The sequence below is a fragment of the Erythrolamprus reginae genome, chromosome 7, assembly GCF_031021105.1.
Source record: "Erythrolamprus reginae isolate rEryReg1 chromosome 7, rEryReg1.hap1, whole genome shotgun sequence".
In the NCBI taxonomy this organism is placed as follows: Eukaryota; Metazoa; Chordata; class Lepidosauria; order Squamata; family Dipsadidae; genus Erythrolamprus; species Erythrolamprus reginae.
In genome coordinates this window covers 53,408,507-53,424,079 of record NC_091956.1, presented here as the reverse complement: position 1 = coordinate 53,424,079, position 15,573 = coordinate 53,408,507, and the positions used below count along the sequence as shown (strand labels likewise).

The 15,573-nt window shown below is 35.3% G+C and overlaps 1 protein-coding gene across 19 annotated transcripts in view; it reads left to right on the top strand.

Annotated features, from left to right (window-relative positions):
• Nucleotides 1-15,573, top strand: part of SORBS2 (sorbin and SH3 domain containing 2) — a 203,065-nt gene that overhangs the window by 110,659 nt on the left and 76,833 nt on the right. For 10 of the 19 annotated variants that reach the window (XM_070757535.1, XM_070757537.1, XM_070757536.1 and 7 more), the window contains 3 exons: nucleotides 371-964; nucleotides 9,979-10,476; nucleotides 15,055-15,199. In XM_070757535.1, the coding sequence (XP_070613636.1) occupies nucleotides 371-964; nucleotides 9,979-10,476; nucleotides 15,055-15,199 (1,237 nt within the window). The remainder of the gene's footprint in view (nucleotides 1-370; nucleotides 965-9,978; nucleotides 10,477-15,054; nucleotides 15,200-15,573) is intronic. The other 9 variants (XM_070757547.1, XM_070757544.1, XM_070757543.1 and 6 more) reach the window with 5 other exon arrangements.

Below are 15,573 nucleotides of genomic sequence, written 5' to 3'. Positions count from 1 at the left end.
CTTAACAGTTCTGATAACTAGTAGTTTTTCTCTAAAAGTAAAAATTTGTTGTTACACAGAAAGAGCTTTTGCTGCCATCCTATCAGCAGTAAATTAAGTAAAAGCTACTTTTGACTCAGTTTCATTTTTAAAGGTAGAGATGTAAAATATCAATAAATATGTGCTAATTTTCCATCTAGCAAAATAATATGTTTTCTGGAATGTTGTATTTTGCAGCTTGATTCAAGAAGCGCTGATTGCTATGCCAACATTTACGTTTATTAGTGCCTAGATTTTAAAAGACAACTCTGTTTACTTTCCTGTTAACGTTTTGCTTTGTCTCTTTCTCCTGTAATATTCTTTTGTTGTGTGGATGCTTTTGGCAAATAAGGCACCCCCACTACCCCCTAGGAGAAAAAGTTTTGGTAGATCTGGAATATCTAATCTGAAGAAGAGTGGAAGTAACTCCTGTTCCATAACAACCAAACAAATTAAACCATATTCTGACGGGAACTACTCTACTAACAAGGAGTTTCTTCAGAGGACAACTTATTCTAAAAAGTCTAACACAAGAATGCCTTGCACACAAAAAAGCACAAAACCACTGGCCTCGGTTTCGAGCACAAAAACAATAGCTGGCATTAGAACTATTGTTCAAGGCCACAAACAGCCTCAGAAACGTAGAGTTTCTACCCTGAAATTAACTCAGGCACAGAATGCGTCTAGTAGTGTTCCTTCTCATACACAGCAAATGCCTGAGCCTGGTGGTCCCTCAGCAGTTCCATGGAGGTCTGCCTCACCTGTCTGTAACCTCGTGCCTGAGATACACAAAGCATCTCTCTCGATTCAGATAGCCCCCATCCCTGATTGTAAAGCAGCACCTGAATGCCAACATCATCCATCTAGATTTTCTCCAGACCCTTCAAAGATGCCACCAGAAAATATGCAACAAATGTCTGATGCTCCAGCTGCGCAATGCCATGTGGTATATTATCTTTATCTCTTTCTCTGTCTTTTTAATTTTAGCTCTTTCTTGTATCACCTAACTCTTTTCTCTTTAGTGTACTCACATGGTTCTGACAATGACCACAAATCCTGGGTAAAACTACCTGTCATAATAATATTAATTATTATTATTTCCAAACACATTTTGAGTCCATCTTAGTCCAAGGAAAGAAGAGAGACAAAGAATATAAAAAGTCATATAAAGAGAACATGTTCCTGTATTCTACATAAAGCAATGTTGTGATTAATAGAAAGGAGACTCCACCAAAAAAACAGATCATAAACTTTCTGGGCTATCACTAATTGGCAGCTATGCCAATATTGAAAGCATCTCTGCTCTCCTATGTCTACATGGAAAGTCCAGCCATCCCTTTCACTCACAGTTATTTGCATTTAAAAATTTGGAGACACATTAATATGGCATTTCATTAAGAAGCAGGATTTTGTGCTGAACTAGAAAATCAATGACATTTGACAGAAATATTTGGTATAGGAGTATTTTGAACAGTGCTTCACTTTTGCTGTGTAAGATGTCTGTGTCCTGTACCTACACTATTAAAATGGAGACACACTCACCCTTCTCTTTTTATTGCATTGAAGTGATAAGAGAGAGGAGGCAGGTACACACATATATTTGATGTTTGTTGGTAAATTTTTCAATTCTCCAGGGAAGGTTGCACACTAAATAGTATTTTATGTATTGAATTTGAATGAATAGGAATTGATTGTCAATAACACACACTAGTGGATGTGGGCATATTTCGCATATTTCACTGCAGTGGTTAGGATTTTTGGCAGAGAAGTACAAGTTTTAGACAGTTCCTATGTATGTATCAATGAGAAAATACCAGACTAATCAATACAGTATAACTGATTAAAAACAGGATCGTTTCATAGGTTCAGTAATTGGCACACTTCTTATTTTAAAGTTGTTTAATACTTTCTGTTTAAAGTGTACTTAATAATGTCTGACTCTGAGATTTATTATTTCTCAGAAGAATAATTCACAGCTAAATGGAAATAATACATAAACAATTTTCATGAATGAAGGAATTTAAGAATAGTTAATTAAGTTATATGCCACTGAGTCAGACTCAGTGCCTAGTGATTGCATGGAAAAATGCTCATCATATTGATCATCTTTCAAATTAACTCCTAGTTGTTCCAAGATCATTCTGATAATTTCTTTGATCATGTTATTGCATTGCATAACCATATGCAATGTTATCTATTGACTTGTATTATTCTTTTCTCAGTCTCCCAGTCATGATATTTTTAAAGTTTCTGTTATCTAATTATCATATCAAAGGAGCAGTGAAGGGCCACCAAAATTTTTACTACCCCAATGTGGTCATGGCTTATGCATTTTCTTTCAACATCTTTCAGTGCAAATTGGGTGCTCTGGGGTAGAGCTCCATTTTCGCTACCCCATTGCGTTCCCCACAGTCTGGGCAGCAGCCCACCCCTGCAAATGAGTGGTCAGTTTTTATTGGTTCAAGACTGGTTGACTTGGTCTTCCTGAGGTTCATGTAGCTCTTGGTAGCTGACTTTAGAATCATAATTCATGTTTCCATTTTTTTTCTTTCTTAAGTGCCCAGATTTCATATCTTTCAACTGGAAAGATCATTGGTGTAACTAATATTTTATTGCAATTTAACTGTCACTATCTTTCATGTTATTGTCTTAAGTTCCTTATTTCATTACTCCAGAAAATTAATCTCTACATCTTTAGCATGTTTTCTGTCTATATTGTTGAGTCCCCCAAAAATAAAATTATCCACTACATTTCTTTACAGATTAAATATATTGTTGTTTTCTTCATATTTAATATTAACCCAGATTTTTCACTTTCCATTTTCACCTTCAGAATTAAATCCTTTAAGTCTCCTTTACTTTCAGCTGACAAGGGTTCCCATCTCCATAGGAGAGTCAATTTAGATCCCGGTCAAGCTGTTCAGGAAACTGAAGGCAACTAAATTGATGTATCAACTGACAGAGAAATGTTTAAACGAGCAAGAAGGGATTAATCTAAGCAGAAAGTTAAATTGAGCATTTTCATTATGCTGCTCTATTTCTTGGAAACTGGTATGAATAAAATACCATATTCTGTGGCTCACACAGTTCATCAAAAAAGCAAGTGAGCATATTTTTACTTCTATTCCCTGGAGAATTTCATTCCAGTGAGCAGCTACTTTTAGTGCTTTTCAAATGTTGCACAGGTTTTCAAAACTCTCCCCCCACACACACAAAAAACCCTTATTAAGGCACACATAACCTCCAGCACCATTGGTAGCATGAAAAAAAATCACTTTTGAATGAGGCTTATTTTCTCTCTCTTTTTTTTTTTTGGCATCACTCTTGCATTTCCATTTTATTGCATAAAGTGAAAAAAGTTTTAAGGTTTATTATATATAATGGGCCGATGAGGAAACCTAAAGTTTAGGATTCATAACAATTTCATTTAATACTAACTGCTGGAATCACTTCTGTGTATTTCTCCGCTTCAGTATACTATGAATCACCACTTTCCAATTTCCAAGTCATAAGTTCAGCAATTCTGTCACCCAATCAAGCATAATGTTCATTAAAAACTTCTCAATTTTTGTTCATTTTGATGGGATGGGTACATGGCAAAGTCTGATAAATTCAACATTATTTCAGTAAAATTGAATAAGTGCCCCAGGTCATTCATCCATATGAGAGTTTGTCATTATTAAATTTTAAGCTTTTCATGTGTGATATAGTACCTATAATATTTTTACATCCTGCTTTGGTTCAAAGATACTGAAGTAGAAATTATTAGTAGACATTAGTAGATAACATCTAAATGGCAGAAATCAAAAAAAGACAAAATGGCAGAAAAAACTGTGTACATGTAATTGCACTTATATTCTTCATGTAAGGAGAAAATAAAGGGCACGAATATATCATATTGGGAAACAAAGTTAGGAAGCCATATAACTTAAGGACAAAATAAATATGGGATAGTTTTAAATTTTGAATGATTTTTTAAAAAAATACATATTGTTTTATGAAAAAGACATTCTGTATAACTCATCATAAGAATATAAAAATTACAGCTATGTATAATATGAACATTGCTGGTTGAATACTGTGCTTATGCTAGTTTTGGTAACTATTGCAATGTTGTACATATATTCCTTTAAAAAAAAGTCATTATTACAGGATTTTTATAATTAAGTGAAGTAGTGCTTGGTATACTAGCCAGGATTGATGGGGCTCCTCTGTGTCATCTTAGTAGCAATGCAGAGTTCAAAATATTTTCAAACAATATCTCAAACTAGGCATTGCATTAACAAGAAGGAAAACCGCTCTTACTTAATCAGCAGCTAAACCACTAATGAATTCTGTCGCAAGTTGAAAAGTAGAGAGGTCACCCATTGCAAAACATATAGACAGCCATTAAAAATCCCAAACAATTTTAGAAGGATACATATCTGGTTAGCTACATGTAGGGAAGGGAATGGCATAATTTAAGATGTCTTTGTGTCACAGAATTGCTATATTGTTTGAAGAAATTCATTTAAGTATTGTCTATTACTAATAGTAGCTTGGGATATTTCTGGGGCTATGGAGGTTTTTTCTACAAAGATATTACATATGGAGCTACAAAAAGCAGTAGAATTTTTGCAACAACCTTTTTAAAGTTTATTTTCTGCATTCCTGAGTTGCATTGTATATTTGTCCCAGTAGTGGGTTCTACTTACCTTTGCTACCGGTTTGGGAATGGAAGCTTGTGGTTGTGCATGGGTGATTTGTGCTTGTGCAATGCTTCTGCGCATGCACAGAGCGCTTTTGATGATGTCCAGGTGGGTAGGCAGAGCCTCTTCCCATCACTACCAGCTCACTGAACCGGTGAGAACCAGTAGCAACCCACCACTGATTTGACCCTATGCAATGTTTAAATCCCATAATTAGTATGGAACTCTCCTGGGTAGATTTACAGCTTATCATTAGCATTATTATTAAGATTTATGTGTGTAACATAGAGAAGGAACCTCTTTGATTTGGATGCACCATAACGGAAGTATCATTGAGCTGATAAAATAGTTCAGCTTCTGGGGAGGGAAAAAAAACATAATTAAGAATGCAAGATGTCCAACAGTCACCACCACAAGTCAGTTATATAGGCCAGTTTTTCATGATTATCAAAAAGCATAACATCTCCCAAACATTATTGAAGTGAAATTAAGCCTGTGCCTATTATTTTCATGCATTCTAATAAACCTCATTTTAAAAAATTGAGATTAGTTCTTTACAAGGTATTTTTACCCAAGTCTGTGTGTGTGTGTGTGTTAAAAGAGGAATTTTGTGTGCTGTTTTATTCTATACATTAATTAACAAAAATCAGTTCACTTTCTTCATCTTAAATTCTTATTTTTGTCTTGTTCTTTTGAAGCAAGGCCAGCAATGTGGTGTCTTCACTTACCTTGCACTATGCTGTGCATCTGAATTTTATGGTAAAATTGGAGATTCATTGTTCACAATATCTGTAAACCATTTGTATTGGTAAACTTAATTTCATTGCTTATGAAAACTTTATCAAGCAACCTGATAAATATATTTCAATGTAGATATTTAGAGAAACATTTATGAACTGCCCAAATAGATTCTGTATGTTTTGGATTAGATTTTGGACTTTGGTGTCTATAATTTCCCAAGCAGTAATCTTATAGAGGGCTATCTTTTTGATATATAAGACTTGTGACTTAAAGTGACTGTTATCTTACTTTTATTTTACATTTTCATGCAAAGGTAATTTACAGCAAGGTGACCCATGCTGTAAGCTGCCAGGAGTCACTGAGAGTGAGTTGGGTGACCATATAAATTTTCATAAATAAATAAATAAGTAAATAAGTAAATAAATAAAAGATGTATTGCTAGGAAACAATTACAGGTTACATTTGCTATGTGTTACTATAGTCTAAGCAGATCATTTTTGCTGATCACTTCTTGGCAGATATTGTATACTGTAAAAAGTAATAAACTTCATAATGCTTTGAACATTTTATTGGAGGAAGTCATTTGTATTCCCAGGAATCTAAACTGAGCAAAGAAAGTTGAAGCATCTCTTTATAATACTAATTGTAAAAATTAGAAACAGAGGACAACTAAAGCTTACCTTCTAACTACTTACATTCTTTTCAGGGAGAAAAAGTATGCATTTGGAAAGTTGATAGGAAGGAAATTCCATGAAATTTGCAGTCCACCTCCTCAGGGAAAGTGTAGGAGATAAATTTGAAACACAAAAGGAATTCCTAATTCTAACTGCCATCAAATTACGTGAGGCTTATTAATCCTTTGAAATTTTGTGAGAACTTCAGGGATAGTTTTAAATAGATCAAAATAATATTACTGCCTAATTTCAATATATTTGATCAACTTCCCAGATGATCTAATCCATAGCTGCAGTATAATATAAACATAAAAGTCAAACAATTGAACACAAGGGTCTCACAATCAAACATAAATTAGATCCACCCCTGTTCAGCTTCCAAATGTTAAGGTCTGCTAGGTGCTGCCACCTGCTGAGATTATGTCTCAGGCAATGTATAGAAATATATTGTAAAACCTTTAATAGTATGCTGAATTCTTTTTTTTTTCATGTAGCCTGAAAATGTAAAGGAATCACAAGTCCAACAAGCCAGAATTTCCAAGGATTTCAGTTTATATGAGCAAATACGCACCACTCAATTCCTTCCACTCTGTTCCTTATATGCACTGAAGGGACAAAACAAATAGCAGAAATTGATGCTGGGGTAAATTTATTATTTTATAGTCCAAATTAGGATACAGGATCTCCCCAAATCATATAGGGTTTATTAGGAAGGGGATAAATAAAAGAGCCGTGTTAAGATTGTCTTTCATTAAATCATAGGATTCACAGGTCTTAAGGAGACTTGGAAATCTAGACCAGACTCCTAACCAAAGCAAGAGTCATCTTTACTTATGTCAATTTTCCATTCATCATGTTTGTAGATCTGTTTAATGTGTTTTTAGTTTACAGGACTATTTCTTGCTGTTCTTATAGTTTCAGTCTTGTTTCTTTCACTCTAACTCCTTTCCTCCATTGTGTCTATCCCACAATGAAAAAAAATCATCACTCTTGTATCCTTCATTTCTTTCAGTCATTCATCTTAAAGAATCACATCAACCATTTAAAATTTATATCAATTCCTTGTGGTGTACACATATAAGTATATGTATACTTAATCCAAATATTTAAAACCCATTTTAAAGAAAAGATACACACTTCACATTTTTCATTCATTTAGAAGTTTCCTATTTTTTTCCTCTGTTTTTTCCTCACTCATCATTCATGTCACCTAATAAATAATTTCCCCCTAGATCATATTCATTCAGAATGCTCCATAATTGCAGATTTATATTTGGTTCTTCAATTATAAACATTAATTGGATAATCAACTATAATCACAGTCTGTAGAAACTATTTTATTGCATCCGTAACAACCAAGATGACATCACTTCATACTTTATGACATGCATTTCAGCTCTTCTGTTCATAATTAAACTTATATCTCTGTTTCCCTGCATGAATTCATCAACATTCCATAAGATCAGATCACCACTCAAATCTATTACCTAGGTCTCCTTAATTTTCTTTAATTTCTTCCATTATTTTATGATTTTACCACTTATTCCTTTTGCATTCCAGTCTCCCTCTTCCATATGTTATGTTAATTCCCAGAGAGTCCAATAATGTTCACACCTACCATCCCTTTTGGCTTTCATCACTCAGGGTTCTTTTTTAATCCAAATATCATTTTAGTAAGATAGAATTGATTTAGTTTAAGTTAATAATCTTTGTTAAACCCATGCTTTGTATAGCACTCTTCTAATAAGGACAAGTCCTGTCAATGTCTAGCTTTAATTTAACCATGTACATGTGATGTTATGCAAACTGGGGCCTCTAATCTAGAGGACATCATGCAAACCACCATTCTATTACTTGCATCCCCAACTATGTCAGCGGTATCCATAGATGTTGCTGAACAGCCAGCACAGGTAGTGTAAGAGGTTTTACAATATGGGGAATTGTAAGTAGTAATATTATAAGGTCATAGCTTTCCCACACTTCTGGATTATGGCATCTCAGCTACATTTGTCTTCTTATTTCATCTTTTACCACTTCAGGTGTTGAGGAAAGCTATATTTGTGCTAATACTAAACATATTTGCCGCACATTCACCATTTCTGCGAGAATATGTATTGTTTACTTTATAAAACATTGTATATAAAAGCTCGTATTTCTTGAAACAATCTCACAGTTCCTAAATTTGGGGAACATATTATAATAGAAAATCAAGAGCAGTTTCCTATCTATGTATGATTTATAGTGTGTAAGTAATAACCGAACATATTCCTGCTACTGGTATCTATCAACGGGTCCTCCACCAACCACTTTATCTATTTGTTTAGTACTGACTTTGAGAATGAAAAATTAATATCAAAGTGCAAGTTTGTTTATTCATTCCCAGTATAATATATATTATTTAATTATATCATGAAAATGATAGGCCTTTATTATAACCATGACTTAGATCATTAGGAGTTTTCATTACACCCTTCCAGTTTAACATTGACTTCTAAAATCTCTACACTTTCCTTAAACAAAACAGAGTGTATATAAAAAGCAGATACACAGTGCAGTATAATTATTTTGATGAGGCAAATATATGTATAGTAACCCCTGTAATCATATACTAATTAAATATGAATAGATCCTTCCCAGAAATGTCTTCAGAGAAGACAAATAAAAAAGTCCCTCACCCCTGTTTTCCATCTCCTTCCCAAAGAATCATTTCCTTTAGAAATATTTTTCTATTATGTACTTACCGATATATAACTTTTTCTTCAATGCATATTAGTATTACACACACATCTATCCAATATAAGTATCCAATATCAGTTGATTTTGAGTCAAGTCATGTAGACCTCAGCAGTATTAGGCTCCTACTATAGTAATATGTATGAGTTAAGCCAGAAATTTAGGATTGGGGGTCTTGCTCTTAGAAATCAGTATACTTCCCAATGAATATTTTAATAATGGGAAAGATATCTAGGACAAAACTTTCAGCTAGTGGAAACAGCTTGTTCCATGCTGTCTCCTTCCATGCAGTCTAAATAAGCAGTGAAACCATTCCCCTTTGTTAATTGTGTATTGAAAACTTTCATGAGTTGAAGGGGAAATGAAAGTAGGGGACTTCATTTTGCCCCCTGGTGTTACAAGCAGATTTTTCTTCCTTCCACCACCCTCATCCAGTGATTGAGATGGAATTTGAAAAGGATAAACCTATATATGTGTGCATGTTTCTCTCCCTCTTCCCCCCCAATTTATCCAGATTCAAATGGCAGGAGACCACTATCAATGACTATAATTTCTTCTTCATGGCATAAACTTCTATATATGAAAGTGATGAGTATCATGATCCTTTTTGCCATTGAGTCTTTAAGAATTACATGTAATTTGTACACTCCTAGTACATTGCTTTCATGCCCAAGTTGAAAACATGTAAGAGTCCTTTATGAACTGGGGCTTCTTTTGTTTATTTCTATTAAAAAGAAGGTGCAATTGGGTATTTTTTTTTTAAAAAAAGTCCCTCTAATTTGAGTGATAAATTAAGCTTAATCAAACTTAATTTAAATAAAACCTTGAATAATATAAGCTTAGGAAATGAATATAAATGTTTATTCAGTACACTGTAGTTTCTGGCGTTGCTTCTATTGCTGCTTGACAAATTCACTTAGTATGTCTTTCTTCTAAAATAAACTTTATTTTCTTTTCTATCTGATTTTTATTTTCAAAGCTTGGAAAAAGCCACACACAGTGTGTGTGTCTTTTTTTTCTTTTCGTATACTCTTGAACACAACTAAAGGAAAACATTTTTAAAAATCAATTTTAGTAATATGTTTTCTTATGTTTTGATTGTTTGTTTTTTTCTCAAAATTCAGCTTGGAAACCAGAAAGTGACTGCCAATGTGATGGAGGTAAATGCTTCCCAGACACACAGACAAACGTCAGCTGAAGCTGCACCGTTGCCTCCCTCACCACCACCACTTCCTCCTCCTCCTCTTCCCATGGTTCCGGTTCACCAGCCCTCTCTCTCACCCGACAGTGGCACCCATGCAACATCATTTCCTTTACCACCATGTGATGATTTCTGGCCGTCACACATTTATAGAACCCCGGCCCTTTCACCGTTCTCCTGTACATACCCCTTCCTTGTACCTGACACTCTGCTCCACAAGACTGAAACTGACTCTGTTGTGTCAGCCATGAGTGAGTTCTCCTCCCAGCCAGTGAGCGAGTTCTCTGCTGCCACGCTAGATGAGCTACAGAGCTGTAACTATGATACTACTGAATGTTCTGAAACACCTTCCCCAACCTTGAGCCAGACGTCTGCTGCGTCTGATGGCACCACCTTAACCTCCACTGCTGCCAGCTCTCATGTAATTATCCTTCCTTTTTTCTGTTCTGTTCTGTTCAACCGTGCTGTCAAGGTGGAAAAGAAGCTAGTTTTGGTAATTGGCATACTGATCATTGGTGATATATTGTTCTGTAAAGATTTTGAGCTTTTCCCATGCTATAAGGAAAACGGCGGGAGAAACATAATTCCAATATTCCAAAATAGTGATTTTTACTATATCAGTGAAACAGAAAACAGTTGTTTCTTTAGCTTGTCAATTAGAACTACCCTGTTTCCCCGAAAATAAGACATACCCCGAAAGTAAGGCATATCAGAGGTTTTGCAGAATTTGCTAATATAAGGCACCCCCAAAAATAAGGCGTTGTCAAGTTTACATATGGTACGGTGGAAAAACATACGGTACCATTCAAAGCTGTTCCTAGCGGTACTGTAATAATGTGGCATCCCCTGCTGGCCCCTTCCATCGCTTTGTCTGCTGCTGTCTCACCGCCATTACAGTCTCCACTACAGTGCATAGACTGTAGTTCCTCTGGTGGCCAGAAGCTGCAATAGCGGGAGTATACTGTTGTACCATATAAGTGCCGTCATTTGTGTGTGTGGGTGCCATACTGATAGGTACCGTACCGTAATCAGTGTACCGTACGGTAAACTTTCTTTGGGGGTGTCAGCTTTTCTGCCTGTGAATTTGTCTTATTTGAGAAATATAAGGCACCCCCTGAAAATAAGACGTAGCACAACATTTGGAGCAAAAATTAATATAAGACAGTATCTTATTTTCGGGGAAACACGGTAGGAGGTTGCACTTACAAGGGGAAAGCCACTGAAGCAATCCAGACTGGATGGTACTGAAAAGTTCAACAGCATTTTTTTCTGTGTATTGAGGTTGAGGGAGGTGTGAAAAGGTATTAAGGCACTGTTTTGCCCTCAGACAAGAAAATCATTCTTATTTGGGGGTAATACTAAAGGATGATAACTTAAGGCACTCATTTGGCCCCTCAATCTTCCAAACATCTCAGAGCAAAAAAAAAAGTCAAAAACAACAGTTTTGTCCACCTTGTGTGCTCTGGGGAATGCTATGGGTCCTGATGTCAACTGTTGCAAAAGCTGTTCAAATCTCTTTTTATAGCTGGGGAATGCATAAATTTATCTCCTGACACTAGTATGCTATCTCACTCCAATTTGCAATTTGCAAAGATTTAATTTTGATTGTAACAGAAATATGGTAGAAACTTAAAGCACAACTGCTCACCTGCACATGTTCAGTTTGTAATTTTATTGTCTTGTAACTCTGAGCTGATTAGCTTCCAAAATTAATCTGCTTGGAACCTGATTCAGAAAATTGCTGCAATTATAGTGTTGAACTGTGGGGGTTAGTTTTCTGTTGATGAGAACTCATCCCACATCTTCTGGATTCCTCATCCCTCTCCGAAAACCAAAGCATCTTGGTTTTTCACTCCCTCCCACATCTAACTCTCTTCCTTGCCAGCTAAAGGTATAAAAATGACCAGCAGTAATGTTTAGAAAATTGGGTTTGGCGAGAAGGTTATGCAAGGGGCAGGTGGGAATATCAACTGGGCTTCTTGCCAGGTGGGATCTGCATAGAATAAGCAGGAGACGTTTGTCATTGCTATCTACATTTCAGTGTCAAATTTTCACCGCAACACACTCTTGCTTCAATTGCTTCAACTGTCCTGAATAAATCTACTGGTTATAATTCTTCAGTCCCTCATATTAAAGAGGAATAGTATTTAAAATATACCGTAAGCAAATCTACAGCATAATACTGGCTTATATGTACAGAATCTTTAGCCAGGTTGTAAACGAATGAGAAAAAACTGAGAAATCTGTATATGCCCTTATAATGGAATTTAAAATATTTGGAGAGCACAAATGTACACACTTAGATAACTATTAGTTATAATCACTGACTGCATAAAATTGATTCTAAGTAAAATTTCCCCCCTAAACTAACACTACCCTTTGAATGTGCGCTTGTGTTTGTGCATATGTACAAGGTGCGTTCCAAAAGCAATGCAATTTTTTAAAAGTAATTTATTGAACAGATTTGCACAAACACTTAAAATTCTTCAAAGTACTGTCCTTGGGCCTCTACACATTTTTTCTAGCAACTCTGCCATGACCGTTACGCGCCCTGAAAGACGTCTTTGAGGACCCCTCGCAAGGTCTTCATCACGGCTGATTGGATATCTTCTATGGACAAAAAACACGCCTTGCCATAACGCGCTATGAGTCTGTGAGTTCCTGGCCAAACACCAGGTGCCAATGCTACCCCTCCCCCTATACTCCTGACATCGCCCCAGCAGACTTCTTTTTGTTCCCAGCCCTGAAAGGACTCCATTTTTCATCCATAGAAGAAATCCAATCAGCCGTGACAAAGATCTTACAAGAGGTCCCCGAAGACGCCTTCCAAGGCATGTACCAGTCATGGCAGATGCTGGAAAAAATGTGTAGCGGCCCAAGGACAGTACTTTGAAGAATTTTAAGTGTTTGTGCAAATCTGTTCAATAAATTACTTTAAAAAAATAATTGCCTTACTTTTGGAACGCACCCTGTATCTGTCAGAGAGAAAGAGGAGAAATAAAGTATGATTTTACAATTCAATTTCTGCAGTGCATATAAGTTCTTTTATTATACTGTATATTTAAAAATGAAAGAAGATAACAGACTAAAAGTCCAAATCCTTACATAAAAGAAAAAAAATCCTAAATGAGTGATAAACACATTTATTGTATCATAAAACTGAGAAAAAGTTGAGACAAATATCCAATAAATGAATTAAAAAAATTGTTCCCAGGTTAGAACAACTACTTAAGCATAGGATCCATTTATTCCTATAACTTGCAGGCATTTTTTGCATTTTATAGTTAACCGCTGTGTGGCTGGCATAAACTAGTGTCAAAACAGGAGTCTGTTTAGTGCTTCGATCAAATCTGTGCCTGTTTATTTATGTTGCAATGTGGCAAATAAATTTATAATAATAATAATAATAATAATAATAATAATAATAATAATAATAATAATAATAATAATACACAAAACAGAAATATGTCATGGCCAACATCCTATTTTTGACAACGACCAGTATTACACTAAATAAAACAAATTATTACAAATGACAGAAATTTACATTTTAAATGACCCATCAAAGGTTAAAACAGTATTAACCAAAGACCATAACATGATATGGATCCTTGAAAGTTTTTAGGTTACCCCAGTATTTGTAGAACATCCATATTTACCAGAATAGTTGAGAGTAGAGGCAATTTTTTCCAATGAAATGTATTTACATTGGAAAATTTAAATATCTGTATACATGCTGTAATTCCTCATTATTATGTATCATAGTAGAGGTGGATTCCTCCCAGTTCGCCCTAACCAGTAGCAACCCGCTGGTGATGTCATGGAACCAGATCAGTCGGTACTGGTCCATGGAAGCTACCATTTTAAAAAAAATTGGGAGAATTTTTTTAAATTTGGGATGGGGGGTTCTTCTGTGCATGCACAAAAGTTTCCAGCACGGGGCATGCATCACCATCTTGTTTTTGGCTTTTAAAAAAATATATGATTTTTTTTTGCTATTGTGCATGTGTGCACATGTGAAGTGCGTGCGTGCCCACAAGGTGCAGCCACGCTACGTAGAAGGAAGTGAACCCAAGTTCAAGTACAAGTTCAATTCCATCTGCACAGATAGAAATGTAGAGAAGAGCAAAGTGACACATCACTCAAAGTGATCTTCCTTCAATTCTTCCTGTTTTTTAAAAGGATTTTGAGGCCTAAAGCTTGTCCAGATTAAAAAAAAATAGCAACCTATTAACGTTGAAAAACTTGCAGCAATGCAATCATAATAAATGGAAGCATATCTAAAAGGATGGTACTCTTTAAAAAAAAAAGAGTAGAAATATTGCAGAATCCAGCAGGCAGTGTTTAAATTCTTATAAAAAGGTACATATGGTTCACTGCTATCAAGTCATTGATTTTTGTCACTTGAAATTAATTTGGTTATCTTCCATGGGTATTTTTGGTTGGAGGACTCCAAGTCAATAATAGAATCAGGTATAGGAAAAACAAAAGTTAGATCTTCAGGAGAATGGAAAGAACAATTTTAACTATCCCCTTTTGTAAGCAGTTGTTTAAATCTTACTTTAACTGAGGCCTTTGTGAAACCTAATGTAATGCAATGATTAAGGTGTTGTATTAAAACTGGGAAGATCTAGGTTCAACTCTGCTCTCAGCCATACAAACTTACTGAGAAACCATGGGCTAGTTGGCTTCTTTCAGACTAGACTCTTATGCAATTCTTGCTCTAGGATAAAACAAAGAGAAATTTAATTCCTATGTAAAGTATCATGAGCTTTTGATAAAAAAATAGGTGTCCACATATAACAAACTAATTTCCCTATAATTCTAGGAATGATTATGGATTGTAGCTAAACACTGGAAAACTGGCTACTGTTATGAATTTTACCATTCTCTCCTTCATCTTTTATATGTTGATGGTGGATTTCAGATTTCAGAGATGTATTGCATATGACTAGATATGATATTGGATTTTGTTTTTGTTTTCTTTCTTTCCTCTCAGGCTCAGATAACAGTGAATGGGAATTCTAGCTTGGCAACCAGTCCAATGAGTTACTTTCAAAGGCCCTTTTCCCCTTCTTTGGCATACTCTCCACCAGTCTCATTCAGTTCAAGCTCCTCTCTCCTGCAACAGAGCAGGACAATGGGTGAGTTTGGAATGCAAATAAAAATGACACTTTGTTTAAATCCATAAGCATTAGTCACTGATTAATAAGAATGTAAATTGAAATTATAGCAGAATTCCGTCACACAGAGTGCTTCATAATTCACTTTTCTCAAAATAGGTTCCAGCTCTTGTTGCTATTTTGCCATCAGACCTACTGATAATGGCAGTAGAAAACTCTCACATACTGCCACTTTTTTCTTAGCTTCCAAATGACTTAAGAATACTGACCTTTGGAACAGAAAATTTGTGGCAGCCAGAATATATTTCTACAAAAATCCCTGGAAAGAAACTCTATCTAGATCATTTGGCATTAAGAATATGTAAATTTGGTCACTGAGAGTGAAAGCATACTGC